General features: G+C 53.9%; 1 protein-coding gene across 4 annotated transcripts in view; it reads right to left on the bottom strand.

Moving 5' to 3' along the window:
- The window catches only part of LOC140691266 (phosphatidylinositol 3,4,5-trisphosphate-dependent Rac exchanger 1 protein-like), a 70,814-nt gene that overhangs the window by 19,084 nt on the left and 28,818 nt on the right, over positions 1-22,912 (bottom strand). For all 4 annotated transcript variants that reach the window (XM_072954356.1, XM_072954357.1, XM_072954354.1 and 1 more), the window contains exons 4-8: positions 12,718-12,858; positions 8,403-8,541; positions 6,647-6,739; positions 5,584-5,729; positions 3,820-3,905 (exon numbers count right to left, since the gene is read on the bottom strand). In XM_072954356.1, coding sequence (XP_072810457.1) covers positions 3,820-3,905; positions 5,584-5,729 — 232 coding nt within the window. In that variant the 5' untranslated portion in view covers positions 6,647-6,739; positions 8,403-8,541; positions 12,718-12,858. The remainder of the gene's footprint in view (positions 1-3,819; positions 3,906-5,583; positions 5,730-6,646; positions 6,740-8,402; positions 8,542-12,717; positions 12,859-22,912) is intronic.

Below are 22,912 nucleotides of genomic sequence, written 5' to 3'. Positions count from 1 at the left end.
AGGTGATGAGGTAGTGGCTCAGAACCAAGACTAATTGAGCTCAACCTTATTTCCCTTTATTTCCTCAAAGCTGCACGCTGCCCTTCAGAAGTCACTTTACGCTCCCCCTTTACAGTCACTTTACCTTGAGTTTACTTAGGTAAAAAATGCTGGAGTGCAGAGCACACACTGTGACTTGCCGTGCAGTCCAAGCTACTAGGAAGATGCTAACTCAGAACTTAAGCTCTCATTAACTTCCCACGAGAATTCAATGCAGTTCAAATAGTAATTCAAGACACTCTGCATCTTCCTTTTTACTGAGCAAAACCATAGTATCAAACACTGCATCCCTGACTAGACAATCTTTCCCATAAAAAAAAAATTGTCAGAAAAGAAATTCTATTGTATTACTCAGTCTTCAAGATAAAACAGTAAATAGAGACTCTTAAAGCTGAAAAACTCTCCAAGGATCATTTGGTCCAATTTCCTTCCTTTAGGCAGGTAAATGTCTAAAGCATCCAGGAAGACGCCATCCCTCTCTCTGTGAGGAACTCCCAAGGGAAGGGAGCAGTTACTGAGTGCCTAGCACATGCCAGGTGTGCACCGGAGAGGGAAACGGAGCCAGCACCATTCCCTGGGTGTTTGCCTACACATTATTCATTTAATCTGAGTACATTTTTGAGGATTTGTGTTGGTATTCTCACTTCTGTAAATAAATTAAAAAAAACCAAGGCTCAGAGATGTTAAGTGGGACTAGGATTTAAAGCCAGGAGCGTCCTGAGGCTCAGGCTCCTCCCCCTCCCCCATGGAGGTGGGAAGCGGTCAGATTCCGGTCACACGGGAAAGGCACAGGCAATGAGCTATGCCTCTGGAACCAAGGTGGCAGGACGGAGGAGAAGGAAAACGGTCAAGGAGGCCTCTGGGTTTGGGGCCTGAGAATCTGGACGGATGGAGACTGGACACCGAGGGGAGGAACAGGCCTCAGAGGAAGGCGAGGAGTTCAATTCTGGCCACACTAAGTCTGTGGTGCCTATTAGACATCCAGTGGGTGTCAGGGAGAAGACAGGGCTGGGGTCTGGGGCTGAGGCTGGGCTAGAGAGACATGGGAGCCCCTGGTGGGCAGAATAGCAGTCCCAGAATGATGCCCCATCCCATCCCCAGACTCTGTGAGCACGCGGCGTTACCTGGCTAGGAGGGATAGTGGCTGCAGCTGCAAAGAAGGTTGCTGATCAGCTGCCTTTACAATGAGGAGAGGAGCCAGGAATACCCAGGTGAACCCAGTGTAATCACAAACGTTCTTCTGTCCCTCTGCCTGAGTTGGGCTGGTCTTCCTCTCTGGCCCCCTTGCCATGGGGGTCCTCACCGTGGGCCTCCTGTGCAACCTCGTGGGTGTGATAGGCCCACTGCTACAGGCCTTGTGAGGGGGAGCAGAGTAAGAGGGGCGGCCACCATGCCAGGAGCCCAGGGAGGAGGGGACGGGCTGAGGTGCAGTTCCCCGATTCCAAAACTCAGGCTTTTACCCTGTTGGTGACACCACCTTTGGACAGCCCTCCCAGACTTCACTCTGGAACCTTCCTGAGGGACCTCGAGTCACAGTCAGTGCTCACCCTCCATAATCTACACTCTGCACAGAAGCCAGGGAAGTGGGGAGCCTTTGAAAATGGAAATCAGATCCATGGGAGCAGAAATCTTGTCTCCCCTAGGAACCCAGGGCCTACAGATGTGCCAGGCACACAGCAGGTGCTCAATAAACACTTATTAAATGAACCAATGAATGGGATCACGCCCCAAAGAACCCTGGCCACAACCCAAGTATACGATCAATTTTTTACAATCAACGTGACTATTTGCCCAGTGTGCCTGCATGGTAAGAAAAGAGGGTCTTTTTAAACCCACTTCACAGCCGTGAAAACTGAGACCAAGAGGTTTAGGGAGGCAGAGGGGTCATAGAACCCAAGCCCAGCTCAGCCAACCCAGGTAGGCAGCCCCACCCTACCCAAAACATTGTGGTACCCTCCGTCTTCTCCCCAGAGAAAGGAGGGTGGCCCTCATTATCTCTCCCCAATGAGCAGGGCTTCCCTGATCCCCTTGGTCGCTGGGTAGCTCACAAGAGCCTCTTCCAGGTGGCTCCGGAATGCCTGGAGGTGTTCTGGGACCTCTGGCACACCATCACTCACCACGTTGTTGCCACTGACCTTCAAATGCACTGGCCAGGACATAGCCCTGCGGCCGCAGCCTTGGAGCCTGAAGGGGACGGGAATGCTGGAGGCAAGGAGAGCCTGGGGCAGTGCCAGGCAAGGGCCAGTAACCAGATGAACACTGTCCCCCAACCTCCCCACCACCCCAACTCCCCAGACACCACCCTGGAGCCACTCTCCCCCCACTCCAGTGGGCATGACAGGGACTGGTGTTCCTATTTCGCAGAAGAATCTGAGGCTCAGAGAAGTAGCAGCTCACCCCAGGTCACACAGCCAGGAAGGCGGGACTTGAGCCCAGGAACATCTCACTCCAGAGACCTAGGAGAAGCCAGGTTTCGAACGCAGGTCTCCCAGGCTCCAAGGGCATGTTTTTCCAGCTATCCCATGATTCCCAAACCGTAGGTCTTGGACCCCGGGGTTTATTTGGGTTACTATGAAGGGACTAGAAATGCAAATGTGTGTCAAGCTTTGTGCACAGGAGACTAACAGGTGGGTGTGCTGTGATGGGGAAAAGTATGGGTCTGAACTCCAGAGGCCTGGGTTCAAAACCTGGCTCTGCCACTGACCTTGGTGTCCTCATCTGGAAAAGACACTAAACAACATCTACTCATGGGGTTCTTGAGAGAGTCAGTAAGTTACACACACAAAGCATTCAGCCCTGTGCCCAGCTCTCAGTAAGGACTCCAGAAGTATCAGCTGTTTCGATATCTTTGTCGAGTTCGCCCATAAACACCTCTCCTTCCCTGTGGACAGTCTAAGGCAAGGCTTCTCAGCTCAGCACCACTGACATCCCGGGCTGTGAACTCTCCACTGTGAGGGCTGTCCTGGGCACAGCGGGATGTTTAGTAGCATCCTGGTTTCTACCCATGAGAGGCCAGAAGCACCCCCACCCCAAGTTGTAACAACAAAGGTGTCTCCAGACATTGCCGGATGTCTTCTGGAGGGTGACAATGCCCCCAGTTGAGAACCACTGCTTTATGGACAAATACAATAAAAACCCACTGTATTAACACATTCTCAGTAACTTTCTGGCATGACATGCATTTTCAATCAATTTAAAAATATAACTATGACCACAAGAGTGGACAATGAATCTTTAAGCTTTAAAAGGTGGGCCCTCAGATGGAGAAAGGATTGGGAACCCAGTATCTAAGGTCTATTTGCTTTCCTCTCTGGGACAGAGTAACCCCTCAAACGGCACGCCAGGAGAAGGCAACACAGAAAGCAGAGGTTTCAAATGCTTGACCTATGGGCTGGATCTGGCCAAAGAAATTTGGCTGAAATTCCTATTTCTAGCTTCTTTTCAAAAAAACAAACCTGACCAGAGGAGGCCCACATTCCTGCCTAGCAATAATGAGCTTGAGCAGAACAGAAACAACTTCCCCTTTTCAAATGCACATGGACTGTTTCACTTTGTCACAGTCCTCACCACTCCCTAGTGCCTTCCATTCAGTTACCTACCTGTAATGGGCCTGACCCACAAGCATCTGCATCTGCAAGCCTTGGGTTTCAAGCAAAGGAAGGTAAGTGCTGACAGTACACCAAGAGGCTCGGGCCAGGTGGAAATGGTTCGGCTGCCTCTCAACTCCTACCACACACACAGACCCATCTCCCAAAGCTCCCCTCTGTCTCTCAGGCTCACCTCTCCTCACAGCATAGACGTATGGTGGGGCAGCTCCAAGTATCTGGAAGCACAGAGCCTCTGGGTGGTTGTGGACTTTGATGACCCTGCACCAAGCAAAAGCAGTTGTAAGGTGAAGCCGTGTCACTCCCCATAGCCCAGGGGGCCACCCTGGGGGTGCCCCTGCTTCCCAGGCTTCTGGGAAATCCAGCCCCAAACAGCAGCAGCACCAAGCTTTCCAAATGGATAGAGAAACTGATCTAACCAGAGCCCACGGCACCTGGATCTTTGATGAACAGAACCACTTGGCCTGCTCTTGGAAATTCAGGCCCTGAACAGAAATTCCTGATCACCCTCCTACACCTTCTCCTTCATTCTCTTGGTGAGGGGAGGCCTCATGGTGGCCAGGCCAGCACCTCAACCAGTGAACATTTTATCCCATAATCACAGACTAGAGTAGGGTGGGGGGTGACCAGTGACCTAGCACATCTTGGTGCTGACTCTAGAAAAATGTCCATGTGTCCCCCTACAGAACATGGTTTGGAAGCTCAGGTCTTGGCCATTCTGTGAGTGGGACACCAGAGCAGCACAGGTGACACCTGCCCAGGGATGGACAGTGGGTGTCATTAATCCAGGGGCTTCAATGCAGCCATCTGCTGCCCTATTGAGGGCGTGCCCCCCAACAGTGGGCCTCAGAATCGTCCCCACCTGCCAGATAAAGCCATCCTGGGGGCTTGTCCTCAAACCGCAGATATTTCTGAAACTTGAAATAGGTACATTCCTCCTGGGTGATTTCTGCCACTGCCACATACCAACCAAACGATCTCATTTTCCCTAAACTGAATTGCCTTTCTACTGAAATAATCGTATTTAAAACATTCCATCACTCCCATCAATAGAAAACCCAGAGCATCTGCCTTAAATGGAAGGGAGAAGTGGAAACCAAATGCACATATTTTAAAATAGAAAAGGCTTCTCCCTGTGTCTGTATCTGGTACCCAACCACTTCTCACCACCCCCACTGCTGCCACCCTGGGCTGGGCTGCCAGCCTCCTCACTGCTCCCCCTCTTCCACCTCTGCCCCTGACAATCTAGTCTCCACCTGCGGCCAGAAAGGTTCTGCTAGAACCTCCATCAGATCATGTCCCGCCTCTGCGCAGAGCCTCCCAGGAGCTTCAGGGTCCTCACTGTGTGCACCAGTCATTGTCAGGCTGACATCATTGCCCATCCCTCTCTTTCACTTATTCTGTTCCAGCCCCATCAGTTTGCTCACTGTTCCTCAAACACACCAGTCACAGCTCCACCCCAGGGCCTCTGCACTCACCATTTCCTCTGCCTGGAACCCTCTTCCCCCAGAAGTCCCCTTCACTCCCTCCCTTACCTCCTCCAGGTCTTCACCTGGGTTTTTCAGTGGCATCTTCCTGACCACCATCCTTCTACATGGCTCATCCCCTTCCCCAGCCTTGCACACTGGTCCGCACTTAATACCACCTGCTTCAGGATGCCTCTTACTTCTCTGTTTTGCTTTCTGTCTCCTGCTCTACCCTCCATCTAGACTGAGATCTGTGAAGAGTAGAAATGAATGTATCCAGACTGAGCTGGCTCCCCAGAGCCTAAAACTCCAGTGCACACAGAGGGCACACACTAAAATGTCTCCTGACTGAACGAAGGCATGTGTCACAGGCCTGCAGAAGGAGCCCGATCCGCAGGGAACCATGATGGCTCAGGCAACTCCTCAACCTGAGAGGAAGGTCACCAGACACCTCTGCCCCTGAGGACACTCACTCTTTGGCCTTGGTGGCCACCATGAGGCGCAGAGGGCGGCAGGAGCAGGACTGGTTGAGGATGGACTCCACCTGCGTGCACGGCCGCAGACACACCAGGGCCTCATTGATGGAGTAGATCTTCCTCCCCACCTGCAGGCTGGCCATCTTGGCGGGGAGACATGCACATTATTACTGGCCCCTTCTGTTCCTCTTGAAAGAGCCTTGAATGCCCTTAGGCAGCACAGAAGAACCCCAGCAGCCAAGAATAACCACAGTGAGCCCACCAGGACAACCCCATCCCCCTCTGTGGCAAATAGTTACAAGGCTGGTGAGACCCACTGTGGCCAACAAGCTATGGAGGGAGGCCTGCAGGAGGTGCTAATGGGAAATATGCTTTTCCCTGAGGAGAGGCTGCCACAGTCGGCCCCTGCTTCCTGCCCTGCCGTGTAAGAACACGAGGTATTGGACTGGGGTGGCCACCTTGTGACCACGAGGGCTTAGCCAGGACAGTCGAAGAGATGATGACCCCAAACCAAGACCCACAACCACCTCCTTATAACCACTGAAGTCACTAGAAAAATGAAGCCCCACGGCTCCAGCGCATTCCTAATCACTGCCCAGAAGCAAGCAGAGCACCTGGACGAGGTGCCAGGTGCCTCTCCCCCAGCCACCTCCACACTCCCTGGGAAGAACTGAAAGGCAGAATCCCTGATCTTCCTCCTCCAGGCCTTGTATCCAAGTCAGAGCAACAGACTTGTCTTATTGAAGCCACTGAACACTGACCACTAATTTTGTCCGTTACTAGAACTAATGCAGACTCTCGGGGCGTTTCCCTGCACACCCCCTCCAACACAGGGCCAGCAGAGGGAGCTGGGAGGGCACCCCGGAGCCAGGGGCTGTCCCAGCTCCCCAGAGACTGCAGCCCAGATGGCCCTGGACTCCGTTTCCCCACAAGGGCGATGAGTAAGGAGCAATCACTCACATTTCTGGAGTTTGTGCTGGCCTGCCTCGAGGAATGAGGAGAAATGTCCCACTCTCCCACCACACACAGCCCACCCGGGGGTCCCTCTGAGCGGCCTCACCTCAGCCAGCGAGCCTCTCTGGACTGACTTGACCACCACGGCCCTGTTCTTCTCCTTGATGTCAAAGCTGCAGTCTTCCTCCTGGGGCAGGATCTGAGGGCCCGAGGCAGGAGAGACCGGTGAGGCAGGGAGGGAGGCCTGAAGCCCTGGCCCCCACGGGACCATGACAATACCAGCTCCTCATGCCCCAGAGGTACATGGGGTAAGGGTGGGGGGAGGTGCAGCGGGATGGAGAAAAACACAGACAGTGCCCAGGACACGGTGGGTGCTGTATACCTAGCTGTCAGCTGAAGACACACCACCCGGCTTGAACCTCGGCCTGGGGCTGACCATTTATTAGCTGACTTTTCGTTGCCTGTCACCCCTTCCTCCTCCCAACCTGAGGACAGAGTCTCCTCATTTATGCACCACCGTCTCCCCACCTGCTGGCATACTATAGGCGCTCAATAATGGTTAATGAATAACATAGATCCAGAGATGTCCAGCCACTGAGAACTTGGGGGCAGGAAAAGAGTTCAGGGAGGAGCCGTCCCTCCCCAGCACAGGACGACAGGAGGCTGGGAGGGGCTGGGGGTCAGCGGCAGTGGGATTATAGGGAAATGCAATCATCCATTCAACAAATACTTTGCCGAGTGGCTTCCTGTTATATGGGCCAGGTATTTTACTGGACTCCAGAAATAGCACTGAACAAGACAGATGGTTTCTGCCCTCGTGCAGCTGAATGTCTAGTGGGGGAGAGAGACTATAAACAAACAAACAAATATAGAATATGATGCAGGGATTGTACGCAGTTTGAGTTAAAATAAAGCACTTAAAGGGACAGAATGTGGAGTGGCAGTGGGGCCAGAGGAGATGATAGCTGAGCGAAGGTCTGAATGAGGTGGGAACAGAAGTTTATTAGGAGTAGAGAAAAGTGCTTGAGGCAGAGGGCACAGCGTGTGCAAAGGCCCTGAGTCAGGCTCCAAGGTACTGGAGGATAAGAAGGAAGATCAGAATGGCTGGGATGGATGGGGCCAGGAAGGGGCGAGCACACAGATGAAGCTGGAGAGGCAGGTAGAGTCTTGTAGACCATGGTGAGAGGCTGGGTATTACACCAGGTGTGATGGGGAGCGCCGGTGGGCTTTATAGTGGGGGAAGTGGGAATCAGAACAGCAGCCCCCACTAGTACCAGAGGAGAGAAGTTAATGGAGCCGTCTTCATATTAGGCAGATTTTGGCCCCAACTCTGGCTCTGGCAAGAGACCTAACCTCTCCAAGCCTCTCTCCTGACTGCCTTCTTTGGGCCAGGAAGATGGAGGCTGCTGCCCACCAAGAGGCAGAAAAACAGGATTTGGTAGGCGAGGCTGGTAAAATACCTGAACAGGCTGGTATATCTATGCTAACTGCAAGGCTGTTTAAAACAACTGAACAAGGACAGGGTGGCGGCCCAGAGGACCCATGCCTCTAGTATGCAGGAGCCATTTCAGGAGGCCACCCTCTCCGCACAAGGCTGGGCTGGGAGTGGGGCGGACAAGATGAGAAGGAAAGGGAAGGAAAGGGAGCCCACTAAGCCCAGTCTCATCTGCGAGCAGCTGGTCTTGGACAGGACAGGGACCTGGCCTCTGGGCGGTGTTGCCAGCCACCTCTCAGAATCCCCCATCCTCTTGGGTGCTCAAAGCTGAGCACAATTTCTCGAGCCATAACCGGAAGGCAGCCCGGTTCCCAGGCCTGCAGGCGGGTCTGGGAAGGAAGAGGCCGCAGCTGGGCTCTGCTCCTACCAGCAGGCGCTTGGCCAGGATGCTCTCCACCAGCTTGAAGTTGCTGTGAATCTGTTCTTGCTGCTGGCTCCCTCCATCTCCTCGTCTGCGTGGAAGCAGAAGTACTGGGACTCATCCTTCAACTCGCTCTTCTCCAGCACTACAAACCCACAGACACACGAGCATGGGGTCAGGCCCACGTGGGGGGCTTTCGGCAGTGTTTGCCAACTGGCGGTCACAGGCCGGAACCAGCCCCTGGACAACTCTGGTTTGGTCAGCAGAGTGTTTTATTAAATGGAATCAGGTGCCAATGCTAACACATAAGGAAATGTCACATAGAAGTATGGCTTTCGGACGTCTCTTGAAAAATCTCAATCTGCCCACCTGCTACAAAGGCATATTGCAAAGCCGTGGTAACCAAAACCGTGTGGAACTACAGCAGAAATAGATTAAAGAACCAGCGGAAGAGAACAGCAACCACACCAGAGGACACTGTGTTTATGGGAACTGAGTACATGACGGAGGATGGATGGTCACGTGCAGGAGAGTCCACTGACCGTACAGGGGAAACTGACCCACTCACGGGAAAAAAGCAAAACTGCATCCCTGCCTCACATCATACACAACAATGAACTCCTGTTGGATTAAAGACCTAAACATGAACAGGAAAACTAAAGCTCACAACAAAATGCAGGAGAGATCTGTCCTAGAGCAGAGAAGGAGTTCATGTACAAGAGCCCCCAACAAAGACCCCCAGGGTTAAGTAAGGACTTCCACTCAGCAAGGCCACAGGCAGGCCGAAGACGCAAAGCCAACTCTGCTGCCTACAACCAACAAGGAAGGAATATCTGGAATAGGAAGGAAACTCCAATAAATCAATCACAGAAAGCTGGGAAACTCACAGATAAACTGGCAAAGGACATGAATAGGCGATTAACAGATGGGAAAACCTAAGGGGGCGGCAAGCACATGAGAAGGAGCCCAAACTCACTCATCGCCAGGAAGAAGACCCTTTAGCCCAGGGAGCGGCGAACTCGGTCCCTGTGGGCCAAGGGGGGGCCACCCCGTTTTTATTAGTAAAATTTTGCTGGAACACTGCCACACCCATTTACTTATGTATTGTCTAGGGGCTGCTCTGGGGCCACAGTGACAGAGTTGGATAATCCCAAGAGACTCTATGGTCCACAAATGTCTTACTATCTGGGCCTTCACAGTAAAAGCCACTGGGCCTCTGTTCTAAGACAAGCCAGGAAAATGAATCAAAATAGCCAGTAAGAACCAGTACGTGATAAGGTCCCTGAGGATTACAATTTAACTAAGTATCCACTAGCGCTGCGCACACTGTGGATACAGGATTAGGCCCATTTACTCCACAGACAAGGATCTGCTGCACCCCTTTCACAGACGGGGAGACTGAGGCCCAGAGAGGCTAAATAAACTGCCCAAGGTCACAGAGCCCAGGCTCTGCCTCTTCACCCTACTCCCCATCATGGCCTGACAATGGGAACAGGAGTGACTTACATAAAGGGGGCAAATCGAGGCAGCTGTCCGAAGTCAGCGGGCCCTAGAAAGAAGAACAACCAGCTGTCTTAGCTTCAAGCCGTCTCCACTGTCCCTGAAGACACAGGCTGCCCGCTGATTTGGTGACCACACAAAAAGCATCAGAGGCCGTCCTTTCCTTCTCCTTCCTTTCCTGGGACAGCTAGCTTCCTCAGACCACCTCTACTACCTCCTTGAAGAGAACAGACACACAAAGTGCTGCTCTCCCCAGGGCTGGGAGCCAGGCCCCGGGAGGCCAGCTGACTCCCCTCCACTGTAAAAGTCAGGCTGAGGGTCAGGGAGTCGGGGAGAGGGAGCCCGGTGTTGTGTCTCAGCTGAAATGTCTGGGGAAACAGCCGGCATCCCGGAGCCCAGGAGCTCAGCCACGGGAGGGCTGAGCACTCCCAACGTCCACTCGAGGCCCCTGGTCGGCCGTTTAGCCTCCTGGAGCTGCAGTCTCCTCACCTGCGGGGATGATGGCACCAACTCCCCGGGTGGCTGTGAGGACTCAGTGGTCACCCAAAGTGAGCGGGCTAGACCGCCTCCCTGGAGACACCTCGGGCCTGTCAGCTCGGGTCAGACGCCGAAGGAGGCGCCGCAGGCCACACCCCGCCCTGCCCCGCATCCTAACCTGCATTTTGCAGCAGCCACAACCCTAGGATCTGGCCCTTTCCTATTTTAGTCTATTTCTGAGTTTGTGGCAGGGAACAAGGGGGCAGGGCCACGGACTGCAGTCTCTCTCCAAGCGGCCCCGACAGGGCTGATGTGGCCGGGCGTCACCCCTGCAGAACGTCCTCAGCCTACAGCCCTCCTGCAACAGCAGCCAGGGGGACCCCTAATTACTGTCCCCCACAAATGAGAGCTCCTGCCCAGCTGATTGGAGGGAGAGACAGAGCTGTGAGAGGGCCCACCTCATGGCACCAGTCACATCGTGTTCTAATTACTTCTTTAATTTCATATCTTCTCTAAAAGATTAGAGAATTCTGTGCGGGTACGCACCAGGCACCTTCTCACAGTGAATTCTCACAGCCTACAGCAGTGTCTTGCATGCAGCAAGGGCTAATTATGTAGTAGTTGTTAAAACAAATAAGTGGATGAATAGTCGAATATACCATATTTATGGTTCATCTGCCTTGCAGGCCAGCTCTTCCCCAAGCCCACCATTCACAGTGCCCACACAGAAGCTGTGTCAGTGCAGTGCTGGATTTACCACCAGGTGCCAAAAGGAACTATTTAGAAAACCAACTGCTGTTCACTGGAGATCCAAGAATCATTTTCTCTTTAACTTCAAAAGAAGTCTGCTCCTTCTGGGAGTCCTATTTTCTCTTCAGAATTCCTCAACTAAAGCTCCTCACACACAGAACTGGAAGACGGTTAATAAGACACAAGAATGATTGCTTGGGAAACTAACCTTCTGTCTAAAGCAACAGTTTTCCTCATGTCACAGAGCAGAGAAAATGACAGGATTTGTCTGGCCCATCAGAGTGAAATAAGATTGATTACAAGGGACTCTGAGTGCCCTAAAAGCCACCCCGAAGAGCTGAGGGGCTCAGTCCCCAAGCACACCTGTACCCCGGGTGCAGCTTGTCAACAGGCACAGGGGGGAGCCCCTGGGCTCCAGAGAGAACGAGCTGGGGTCATAAAGGTGGTGAAGAGCATCACCATTTTTACTGGAAGAGGCTTCAGTTGCAGGAGGAGGGATTACATCTAAGCAAAGGGAATTTTCCCCAAATTACCAGCTTTGTGACACAGGCCTGACCAGAGGCTGGGCACTCAGCTCACTAAATTCTGATGCTGGCATGGGAAACTTTAAAGTATTTATCCCAGTTAACTGAGGCCATCACAGGGACGATCAAGTGTGAACATGCATCAGAGTCACCAGGAAGGCTTGTTAAAAACAGATTGCCAGCCCTGCCCCTGTCCCCAGAGCTCCTGATTCAGATGTTCTGAGGTGAAGACCGAAACTGCACTTCCATCCCCTTCTCAGCGGATGCTGCCCTGCTGGACCAGGGATCAAGTTGAGAAACACTGTCCTAGAGAAACGCATCTCTATTCAATGTAATTTAAGAGACAATCAAATTTTAGCAGCTGTTCTCTTCCCTAAGACAGCCTGCAGCCGTCACAGAGCCGCAGCTGCGCGAAGAAGGGCTCACTGTTGTTCTATGTTCTTTACCTGAGTCTCATCCTCCCAGCCAGGCACTATTACCACGAGGAATCAGCACAGCTCTCAAAACACTCAATTTCTGTAGCTTACTTACCTGACACAGTCTGGCTAGCAATCTTAAAGAGACCAGCTCTCTTAGTGCTCACAATTACAGTGGGTAAGCTTTTAAGAAATCCCACTCCATGAAAGGACCCTCAACAACGAGGTATAAGCACAAGTAAGTGGTAATCAAAGCTTCTTTCTCACAGTGATTAGTGGAGGCACTGAGGACTCTAGTCTCCAGAAATGGGCAGCCCTAGTGCAGGGGGACTATCTATCAGGCACTCCCCAAAAGTGAGCGTCCCACAACTCCGGAGCCTGGAGCCTTTCTGGCTCATGACCGTGACAGCTAGGAGTGGTGACCAGATCCACGACACTGGTGGGGAAGCAGGACACAACAGGTGCCGACTGCTGCTACGTAACAGAGGGCCGCACGCATTCGCTGTGATGTCCTGTTAACGCAAGACAGGTCCCCGGCTGCCCGGGAATTCAGTCTGACACAGGCTCAACCTGACAACCAGCCACACCACTTTCTTGCTGCCACTGTCTAGCTTAGTACTGGGGTCTGGCGTGAGTCATTTCCCTCTTACTTACGCCTGGTGAGGTCTAGCGCTCAGGGTCTTTCTGGTCTCTCCCCGCTCTCCAGCTGAGAGTTCCAGCAGTTCACACCCGCCGTCTTTGAGAGCGCCACGAGTCACCGTCAGGACGACAGAGGGGTTAGAGGGGTTCAAGCACCTGGGCAAACAAAAAGCATTTTTTATTAGATGTCAGCATCCATGCCACACCACCGTCATGGTGAAAACAACTACCCTTCCTATACCAACTCCTTCGCACTCGGCCACGAGGACCACACGTGCGCGGCTTCTTCCCCACTGACGGGCCTAGTGCAGGGCACGGGCGCTCAGGCAGGCCAGCAGTATGCTGTGCACCTCACACGCATGTCCCTCTCTCTAGAACACGACTAGAAGAAAGCCTCATCTACATGCACTGACTTGCAGGTCCCCGACACCACGGACCAGCAAAGCTGGGGCTTTGGGGACAGGCCACTTGAATTGGGCCCGGTGCAGTCAGGGGCGGCGGCCATGGAGGCAAGGGAAGGGGGGCTGCCCTGAGGGAGCCGGCGGATTTGCCCCAGGCTCCCCTGCCCCCCCTACGCCTGGCCTGGGGGTGGCCTTTGCTGCCCGAGGTGGTGGGGCACACATTTCCCACTCAGTTGGCTTACCACAGGCTGGCACCATGGGTTCAGCTGGTGGTAGTCAGGTGGCTCCTGCACCACGACCTCACCTCTACCGAGATGTGCCCACGTCCCAGGAGCAGGCTGACTGGGACACCTGTGTCCTGAGACCTGGGGAAGTAAAGACTGCCCCCAGGCCAGGCTTTGAGGGAGACTGGAGCAAACAGACTGGCACCTTCAAGGCAGGCCCCCTCCCCCAGCTGCCACCCCTGCTCCCCCCACTCCTGTGCGCCCCCTTCCCCTGCTCCCTGACACATAGCTTCCACCTCCTGGGAGCTGGCTGACCTGGGGACGTGCCTACAGGGAACATCGGGCAGCAGAGGCCGCCCCTACTCCAGGCTGCAGGGGAGATGGGAGCAAATCCACAGGCTGGCACAGGGCAGCCTCCCTTGTCCCACCCTCACAGCTGCCACCACTGCAGTCTTCCCCACTCCTTGACCAAACCGCACAGGCCTCCAGGAAGCTGGCTGACCTAAACGTGTGAGTCCTGCAACCCTGGGGCAGCAGAGGCTGCCTCCAGGCCAGGCCACTGGGGAGACAGGAGTAAATCCAAGGGCTTGCACAGAGCAGCCCCCATCCTGCCACTGCCGCCCCCGCCCCTGACTGCACCATGCCAGCGTCCTGGGAGCAGACTGACCTAAGGACATGGGTCCAGTGAACCCGGGGCAGCTAGGCCGCCCCAAGGCCATGCCCTGGGGCAGATGGGAGCAAATGACTGGCTCACAAGGGGCAGCCCCCCTCCTCCCAACACCTGTAGTACTGCTGCCATCCTCCCAGCCCCCTGAGCACACTGAGCCCGTGGTCTTCCCAAAGTGGGTATATACAGTGAACATACCTCAACATAATAAAAGCTACATATGACAAACCCACAGCCAGCACAGTACTGTACAGTGAAAAGCTAAAAGCTTTTCCACTAAAATCTGGAACAAGACAAGGATGCCCACTCTCACCACTTCTAGTCAATATAGTATTGGAAGTCCTAGCCATAGTAATTAAACAAGAATTAAGAGATTGAAATTGGAAAAGAAATAAAATTGCCAGTATATGCAGATGACATACTATTTATAGAAAACCCTAAAGGCTCCACACACAAACTGCTAGAGCTAATGGAATTCAGCATGGCAGCAGAATACAACATCAACATACAGAAATCAGTAGTATTTCTTTTCACAAAAGTAATAATACGTTTTAAAACTGCATCCAAAAATATAAAATACTTACAAATAAATCTGACCCAGGAAGTGAAAGACATAAGCAGAGACCTACAAAACAGTAAGGACTTTAAACAAGACTTAAAGAAATGGAAAGATACTCCATGTTCTTGCATTGGAAGAATTAATATTGCTACAATGGCCATAGTACCCAAGGCAATCTAAAGATTTAATGTGACTCCTATCAAATTACCCAGGACATTTTTCACAGAATTAGAACAGATAATCCTAAAATGTATATGGAATCACAAAAGACCCAGAATTACCAAAGCATTACTGAAAAAAAAGAATGAAACTAGAGCAATAACCCTTTCAGACTTCAGACAATACAGAACTACAATCAAAATAGCATGTACTGATACAAAAACAGACATATACATCAATGGAACAGAATAGAGAACCCAGAAGCAAACCCACAAACTTTTCATCAATTAATCTTTGACAAAGGAGGCAAGAATATACAATGGAATAAAAACAGTCTCTTCAGCAAATGGTGTAGGGAAAACTGGACAGCTGCATGTAAACCAATGAAATTACAATACTCTCACACCATACACAAAAATAAATTCAAAATGGCTTAAAGACTTCAACATGCAGACAAGACACTATAAACCTCTTAGGAGAAAACATAGGTAAAACATTACTTGACATACATCTCAGCAATGTTCTCCTAGGGCAGTCTACCCCAGCAATAAAAGCAAAAATAAACAAATAAATGGGACCTAACTGAACTTACAAGCTTTTGCACAGCAAAGGAAACCAAAAGCAAAACAAAACGGCAACTTACAGAATGGGAGAAAATATTTGTAAATGACTCGACTCACAAAGGCTTAATTTCCAGAATATATAAACAGCTCATAAAACTTAATAACAAAAAACAAACCACCCAATCCAAAAATGGGCAGAAGACCTAAACAAGCATTTCTCCAATAAACACTGCAAATGGCCACTAGGCACATATAAAATTGCTCAATATCACTAAATATCACAGAAATGCAAATCAAAACTACAATGAGGTATGACCTCAAACCTGTCAGAATGGCCACCACTCAGAACTTCTTGAAGTTAAATGCTGGAGAGTGTGGAGAAAAGGGAACCCTCTTACACTGCTGGTGGGAATGTAGTTTGGTGTAGCCATTATGGAAAACAGTATGGAAATTCCTCGGAAAACTAAAAACAGACTTACCCTATGATCCAGTAATCCCACTTCTGGGTATTTATCTGGAGGGAACTCCAATGCGAAAAGATACCTGCATCTCAGTATTCAAAGCACCACTCTATATAATAGCCAAGACATGGAAGCAACCTAAATGAAGCAATAGATGACTGGATAAAGAAGTTGTGGTATTGTTATACAGTGGAATACTACTCTGCCATAAAAGGATCAAATAACACCATTTGCAGCAACATGGATAGACCTAAAGGTCATCATTCTAAGTGAAATGAGCCAGAAAGAGAAAAATACCATATTATATCACTCACATATGCAATCTAAAAAAAAAAAGTCACTATGAACTCATCTACAAAACAGAAACAGACTTGCAGACTTAGAGAACAATCTCATGGTTACCAGGGAAAGGGGGTGGGAAGGGATAAATTTGGGAGTTGACGATTTACAAATATTACACTATATATAAAAACAGATTTTTTAAAAAGTTTTTTCCGTGTAGCACAAAAACCTATGTTCAATAGCTGGTAACAACCAATAATGGAGAAACCACTACAGCCACCAACTGAGGAAGCAAAAGAGGAAAGGAAAATTAGTTATCCTGGGCTACAGCCCAGTCCTGGAAAGTCCTTGCCTGTATCTGACGCTGCCCTTGACTGCACTGTGTCCTCCTCCCAGGAGCAGGTTGAGATGAAAACATGTGTCCTTCCAACCTGGGGCAACAGAGGCCGCCCCCAGGACAGGCCAGGGGGAAGTGGGAGCAAGTCCACCTGCTCCCGGGGGACAGCAACCCTCTCCGCTGCCGCCCCCAAACCGCACGGCACCTGCCTCCCTCCCAATAGCCAACTGACCTGGAAACAAAGGTCCCGCAAAGCTGGGGTAGCGGCATGGAGAGGGGCACTGCCCCTGGTGAACTGGTCCACTTGTCCCCATCTCCCCCACGGCCTGTCCTGGGGGCGGCCTCTGCTACCCCAGGTTGGCGGGTCACAGGTTACAGGCCAGCCTGCTCCTGCAAGGCGAGCGCTGTGCTGTCAGGGGGCGGCGACAGCGGAGTCGATGGCGGGATCGGCGCTGCCCCGTGCGACCGCGGGGATTTGCTCCCATTTCCCACTGCTGCTCCCGCTGCCCCCACACACTGACCGCACGGCGCCCGCCCCTCAGGAGCCGACTGATCTGTAACCTGAGTCCCACGAACCTGGGGCATTAGAGGCCGCCCCTAGGCCAGGCCGCCGGGAGATGGGAGCAAATCAACAGGCTGGCAGGGGCAGACCCCTTTCCCCGCAGTGGCGGCACAGGCCGCCGCCCCCCCAACCCCCCCGCAACCTGACAGCACGGCGCCCGCCTCCCAGGAGAAGGCTGCCTGCGACACGTGCACCCCACGAACATGGGGAAGCACAGACCGCCCGAGTCCAGGCCGCGGGGGACTAGGGTACACATCCAGGGGCTCGCATGGGGCAGCCCCCATGCCCCCGCGGCCGCGGCCGCAGCCGCTGCGGCCCGGAGACCGCACCGCACCCCACCCGCCCCCTGGGAGCAGGCCACGGTCTGAGGGCAGGTTGCAGGTGCTCCGGGGCTGTAAGGCGCCCTCCCACCTCTCGAAGCTGCACCCGCTTTCCCAAACACGGCGGGGTTCAGGGACTACGAAAGGGTGGGGGGCAACACGAACCAGTGACTGGCCCTGGACCCACCTGAAGATCCTAAGGAGCCGCGCAGCCAGGGCCGCACCCACGCACCCCTCCCTGTGCGCCTCCCCAAAGCATGGCAGGCCTCACCAGTGGCTCCCCAACCTGCGCGCCCCCATCAGCGCCCCTTTACCTGCCCGGCGGCTGTGGAAACAACGGGCACGTGGCGACCCGGACCCCAGGCCGTTTCTCCTCGGGGAGCTGGTCCAGGAGAATCCAGCTCTCGCCCGGCTTCCACGCGCACTGGGCGGGTTGCGGCGTTCGCGCGTCTGTGCATCCGCGCGTGCGCGCCCCTCTCCCTCCGCCCGGCAGCGCAGACCACCGGCCTTGGGCTCAAAGTGTAAGGGATGAAGATGGGCCGGGCCGTGGGGCGGGCGCAACCTCTTGCCCGCCCCGCCCCGTCTTCATCCCCATAGCCCTCACCCCACCACCGACCAATCACCACCAGCCTGTGCCAGGCCACACAGCCCAGCCCCACTCTCAGTCTTTGCCTACTGCCCTCTCAAGACGCCCGCCAGGCCCAGTCTATGCAGGGACCCCCAAGACAGGCCTCCTCACACCAAAGTCCCCGCCCCAACACTCCACCCTTCTAGGTACATGGCCCCAACGCTCCAAGCTCACACAACATCCCAAGATGGTCCCCCTCACCTCTTAGATGGGTCAGTTCTACTACCGAGCGGCTCCTCACCCCTCAGCCTGTCCCCCTCACTGTGGCATCCCCTCTTACTGAGAGTGCACTCCTACCCTGAGCTCACCTCCTCACCCCACAGGTGGGGCGGGGAAGTAGGGCTCCGATCACCATGGCAATTGCCACCAGCAGGGATCTGGCCTGCTGTGCAGCTGCATGGCTGGTGTCCAAAGTTACAGGGCTCTGCTGGCTGGGATGAAGGCGGTTCTAATTCCGGCCCCGGCGCCCTAACCCCCGCACCCTGTACCTCATCTAAGCAGGTGGGTCAGGGTTCTCTCGGGCTCTCTGCCACTGGCCTGGGCCTTGGGTTGTTGATGGCCCTGTTGGTGATCCGGACCCAGACGGCGGAGGCACTGGGCTTCCGGACCTGCCGGGTAGGGGCAAGGGTGCAGCTGAGCCCTGGGATGGACAGCAGGCTGTTGGCTGTGTGCATGGGGCTCTGTGAGTAGCCTGGGCCCAGGCCGGGTGAGTGCAGGGATCCTGTTCATTTGTGCCAGGGGAAAAGGGAAGAGGGATGGGAACTCTGAAAGTTCCACGTTGGGAGCCCAAGGCTGGAGAGCAAAGCAGGCAGCCCAGGTTGGCCAAGACACCTAGGAACCCGTCACAAAGCTGGTCCCTTGTATCTGGGGAGACTGACCTTCGATGGGCCAATGAGATATCCCCTGCCAGCCTCCCCACACCACCCCTACACTTTACAGGTAATTCAAGGGACTTTGACAGGTAATTTTAATCAATGATGATTGTTACTTACTCTGCGGGAGATCAGGTCCACAGTCATGGTGAATGAGGCAGGGCTCCTGCCTGATCCGCAGCCTTGGGGAGAGGAGGACCTGCCTAGAAACATCCCCTTACCCCTCACCAAAAGGCTCTGTGATAGAAAAATAGCTATCTGACTCCGTATTAGATCTATTTCTTTCCTTTCACTCTGTGTCTTATTCTGTAGGCTGTCTTCCTGGCTCTGCACCTGTTGTAAAACAATGTTGCCTTTAGTCCCTCTGGGAAACAGGAGAGCCTATTGTGAAGGCTCTGACCTTTAAGGATATTAACACTTTTGCACTCCTATAAAGTTAACAACTTGCAGAGTAGAAAATCACCTCTGTTTTGTTGGAGGTTTTACAGGGACCTTTTTGTCTGACCCATGTGGACAGCTAGAACAAAGCATTCAAAGAACAAAGAAATCCTACACCAGGAAGTCTGCAACAACCAACCATACCCTCTCCCCTTTTTAGTACAAAAGGAGCTTAAAGTTTGATATGGGAAAGATGGCTCCCCAGGACATTAGTCTGCCATTGTCTTGATCTGCAGCTGTCCACGTGGGTCAGATCAGGGTGCCCCTGTGAAACCTCTAACAAAACCAACATCATTTTCTCTTCTGCAACTTCTCTCTATAGGAGTGCAAAAGTGTTAATATCCTTAAAGGTCAGAGCCTTCACAATAGGCTCTGTTTCCCAGAGGGACTAAAGGCAACATTGTTTTACAACAGGTGCAGAGCGAGCAAGACTAAGCCTAGAAAATGGGGCACAGGGTTAGAGCCAGAACAACAGATCAAATATGGAGTCACATAAGTTCTTTTCTATTACACTATCACATTTTGGACTTTTAAGTTTATATTAATATACTTTACCCTTTTCCCACTTTAAATTCTACAATCGAGGAGCATTAAGTGCACTCACAACACCGTGAGACCAACACCACTGGTTTCAGCCTACTTTCTTCCTCGAACAAAAAGCTTGTATCCAAAGCACACCACACATCCTCACTCTCCCGTAACAAACCCTAATCCTGTTTCTCCCTCAGGTTTTTACCTATACTGGGGGTGCCCTATCAATGAAATCATATACAAGATGGCTTCATTTGCCTGCCAACATGGTTCAAGCAGCGGCTGGTGATGTTTTGTTTTGTTTTCACTTGAAATAGCATTTTTATTATTTGAAAGGGAAATCCAGGTGGGCTAAAGATGTGATGCACAAAATGAAGCCCTTTCAGTAACTCTGTGCATAACCCCGGGGGAGGCACTGCCCTTCCCCCTGTGACACCACAGGCAGAAGACAGAAGGGAGATGCTTAGCTCTTCCCTGGGGCAAAAACAAAACCAAGCAAATCAAGAAACCAGCAAAAGCCCAGAAATATAGCCGGAAAGACCAACCACGACCCGGAAGAAGCGTTCCTCAGAACCCAAGGTTGGAGAAAGGCTACATCCCCAGGGTCCAAAAACCTCTCGAAACCCAGTGCTCTGAACAAACAGAACACACACGGGGAGTTCCAACGAGAGGCAGGGCAGGTGGCCAGTGTGTGTTAAGACGTGCTCGACCTCTCGGGGGAGGACACGGGCGGACGGACACACTGTGGAGGGACAGCACTGGTCACCATGACGCTGGCAGGTCTTTAGCCTGGTCACAGCCAGCCCTGGTGACAACGTGAGGAGGCAGAGGCCCCAGCAGATCCCCCAGAGGGACGAGAGAACAGAAACTCCTCTCCAGGGAAACAGTGTGCAGGACGCATCAAAGGGCCACAGGCGCAGCAGCCTTTCCCCGGCAGTGCCGATCCTTAGAGCTGACCCCACCAAAGTGCTCGCACAACTTGCAAAGAAGTTTTGTTTTTTTTTCAGTAACATGAAAAGAATCAGTATGTCATCAAGGCACTTTCACAAGTGACCTGCCCTGGGCCCTAACAATATAAACACGCAAATACACATACACGCACGTAAATGTATACGCACAGACATCCAGGAAAAGAGAGAGACTGAAACACAGTGAGGCAGAGGGAGAGAGAGAAACAGAGAGAGGGAGAGAGACAAGACAGGCGCAGAGAGACAGACAGAGGGAGAAGGAACGCTGGAGCTGGGAACGAGCAGAAGTCACGCCCATTTTCACACGTCAATCTGCACGTCAGAACCCGGTCCCGATGTCCATCCACCCTGCAGGGGAGGGTGCGTGTGTGTGTGGGGGGGGGGTCACACACGGACACGTGACCAGAAGGCATAAAAGCAGAGAGCATTGTGGGGCAGCCCACCCTAGAGGCCGAGATGAGACACTGGGCCTGAATCTAAACATGACAGAATGACCCAGGAGGTGGTATGCCAGCGAGAACGGAGTCACAGTTATATGCAACTTCTCACCCCCCCGCCCCCCACGCCCCGACAGGGAGCTGGGAAGCAGGCGGCAAGGGGGGTGACTTTCTCCGGACCCCAGGGCAGACCCCAGCCTGCGTGGGGTGTGCTCTGCGCTCCGCCAGCCCTCTGTGGGGCCCTCCCTTTGCTGAGTCTGTGCACGAGCTCCCCGTGATGCCAGCCCGCGGGGCTGACAGGTGCGTGCGGTAGGTGTTTGTGGCTCTGGAGACACGATGGCTTCCCCAGGAAGGAGGGGCCGGGATGATCCCCACCATGCCGACAGGGGACCAGGGAGACCCTGAGGGGCAGGCGGCTCGTCCAGGGTGACAGCACTGCTGACGAGGGGGGGCGGGGTCCGAACCCAGCCGCGTCCTCAGAGCTGCCGCCCTGGCTGCATCCAGGCCTCCGCAGGGTCCTGGGGAGGGGGGCTGAGTTGGTGTCACTGTGTGTGGACATGGCACGGGCTGGGAGGTGAGCAGTCAGCAGCCCAGAGAGGCCCTTGGGGAGCTTTGTGTAAGGAGGAAGCTTGGGGAAGGGGACCCCAGGAAGTGACCTCACTTCCCTGGCAGCAAAACCCAACAGAACTTAGAACCGAGGTCACCGGGCACCCCCTCTGTCGAGAAGCCCCTACTTAGCTCACTCGGTTGATGAACTCAGCTCAACTCAGTCACACATGTTCTGCTGCGTCCCAACACCCCGAGGCCGTGGCCCCCGGAAGGCCCACAGCGAGGGGCTGGGCCAGCGGTGCTGGCGCTGGGTCAGCTCTCACCCCAGGCGCCTCTGGCCGTTTGGCCACAGGGACCCAAAGGTAACCCAGGGAGGCCCGGGGCAGGCCCGCCCAGGCCGGGCCACCACTCAGACCCCACCCGGGTATAGCCCCACAACCCCTTCTCCTTGCTGGTGGAGGTGGGCAGTCATGGTGGGGTGGGGGGTGGGGGGCCTGCCTCAAGCACGAGCAGGTCAGAGGCCTGGGGGGCCGGTCGCGTCCGCACCCCGAGTCCCAGCTGGCGGGCTGGGCTGTGGCGAGCCAGGCAGGGCCCTGCCGCCCGAGTCGAAGCCCATGCCCTCTGGCTGTGTCTCTTCCCTCCCCGGTGGCCGTCTGAGCTGAAGGAGGCCCCAGTCTGATCTGCCAGCAGAGGGCCGAGCGGGCAGAAGCAGGCGTGGTCCTGGCCGAGCAGGGCTCTGAGACCTCCGGGCCGGGCCGGCTGCCGGTCACTGTCATTGCAGAGCCGGACACTGCAGGAGCCGCTGGGTGAGGACACCCGCGCCGCCTCCCCGACTGAGAGGCCGGTGCACGCTTCTCAGGGCCAGCACCAGCTCCGGGTGAGTGTGCACACGGAGGGGTCCCCGCCATCACGACGGCCTCCTCCCCAGAAACCGCCCAGGTGTCACGCCAGGTGTGACAGGCCCGCGGGTGACAGGCAGCTCAGCAGACCCGGCCCTGACCTGGAGCACCTCCCTGGGAGTCAGGTGGAGGACCAGGAGCTCACAGAGGCCTAGCCCGAAGGTGAGAAGGGCGGGGCTGGTGCATGTGCGTAGGTGAGGGAGGGCCGAGGGCTGGGCCACACAGGCAGGCGTCCCCAGAGGCTGCCGCTGGCACCAGAGCAAAGATTGGCCTCAGACCACCTGTCTAGAAGAGTTCAGTCACAAAACACATCCTGTGGGCACTTGCTGGGTGGGATCTGTCCGGAAAGCTCT

Source organism: Vicugna pacos, chromosome 34, assembly GCF_048564905.1.
Source record: "Vicugna pacos chromosome 34, VicPac4, whole genome shotgun sequence".
NCBI lineage: Eukaryota > Metazoa > Chordata > Mammalia > Artiodactyla > Camelidae > Vicugna > Vicugna pacos.
The sequence above is the reverse complement of the archived record's forward strand: the minus strand, read 5'-3'. Positions and strand labels throughout refer to the sequence as shown.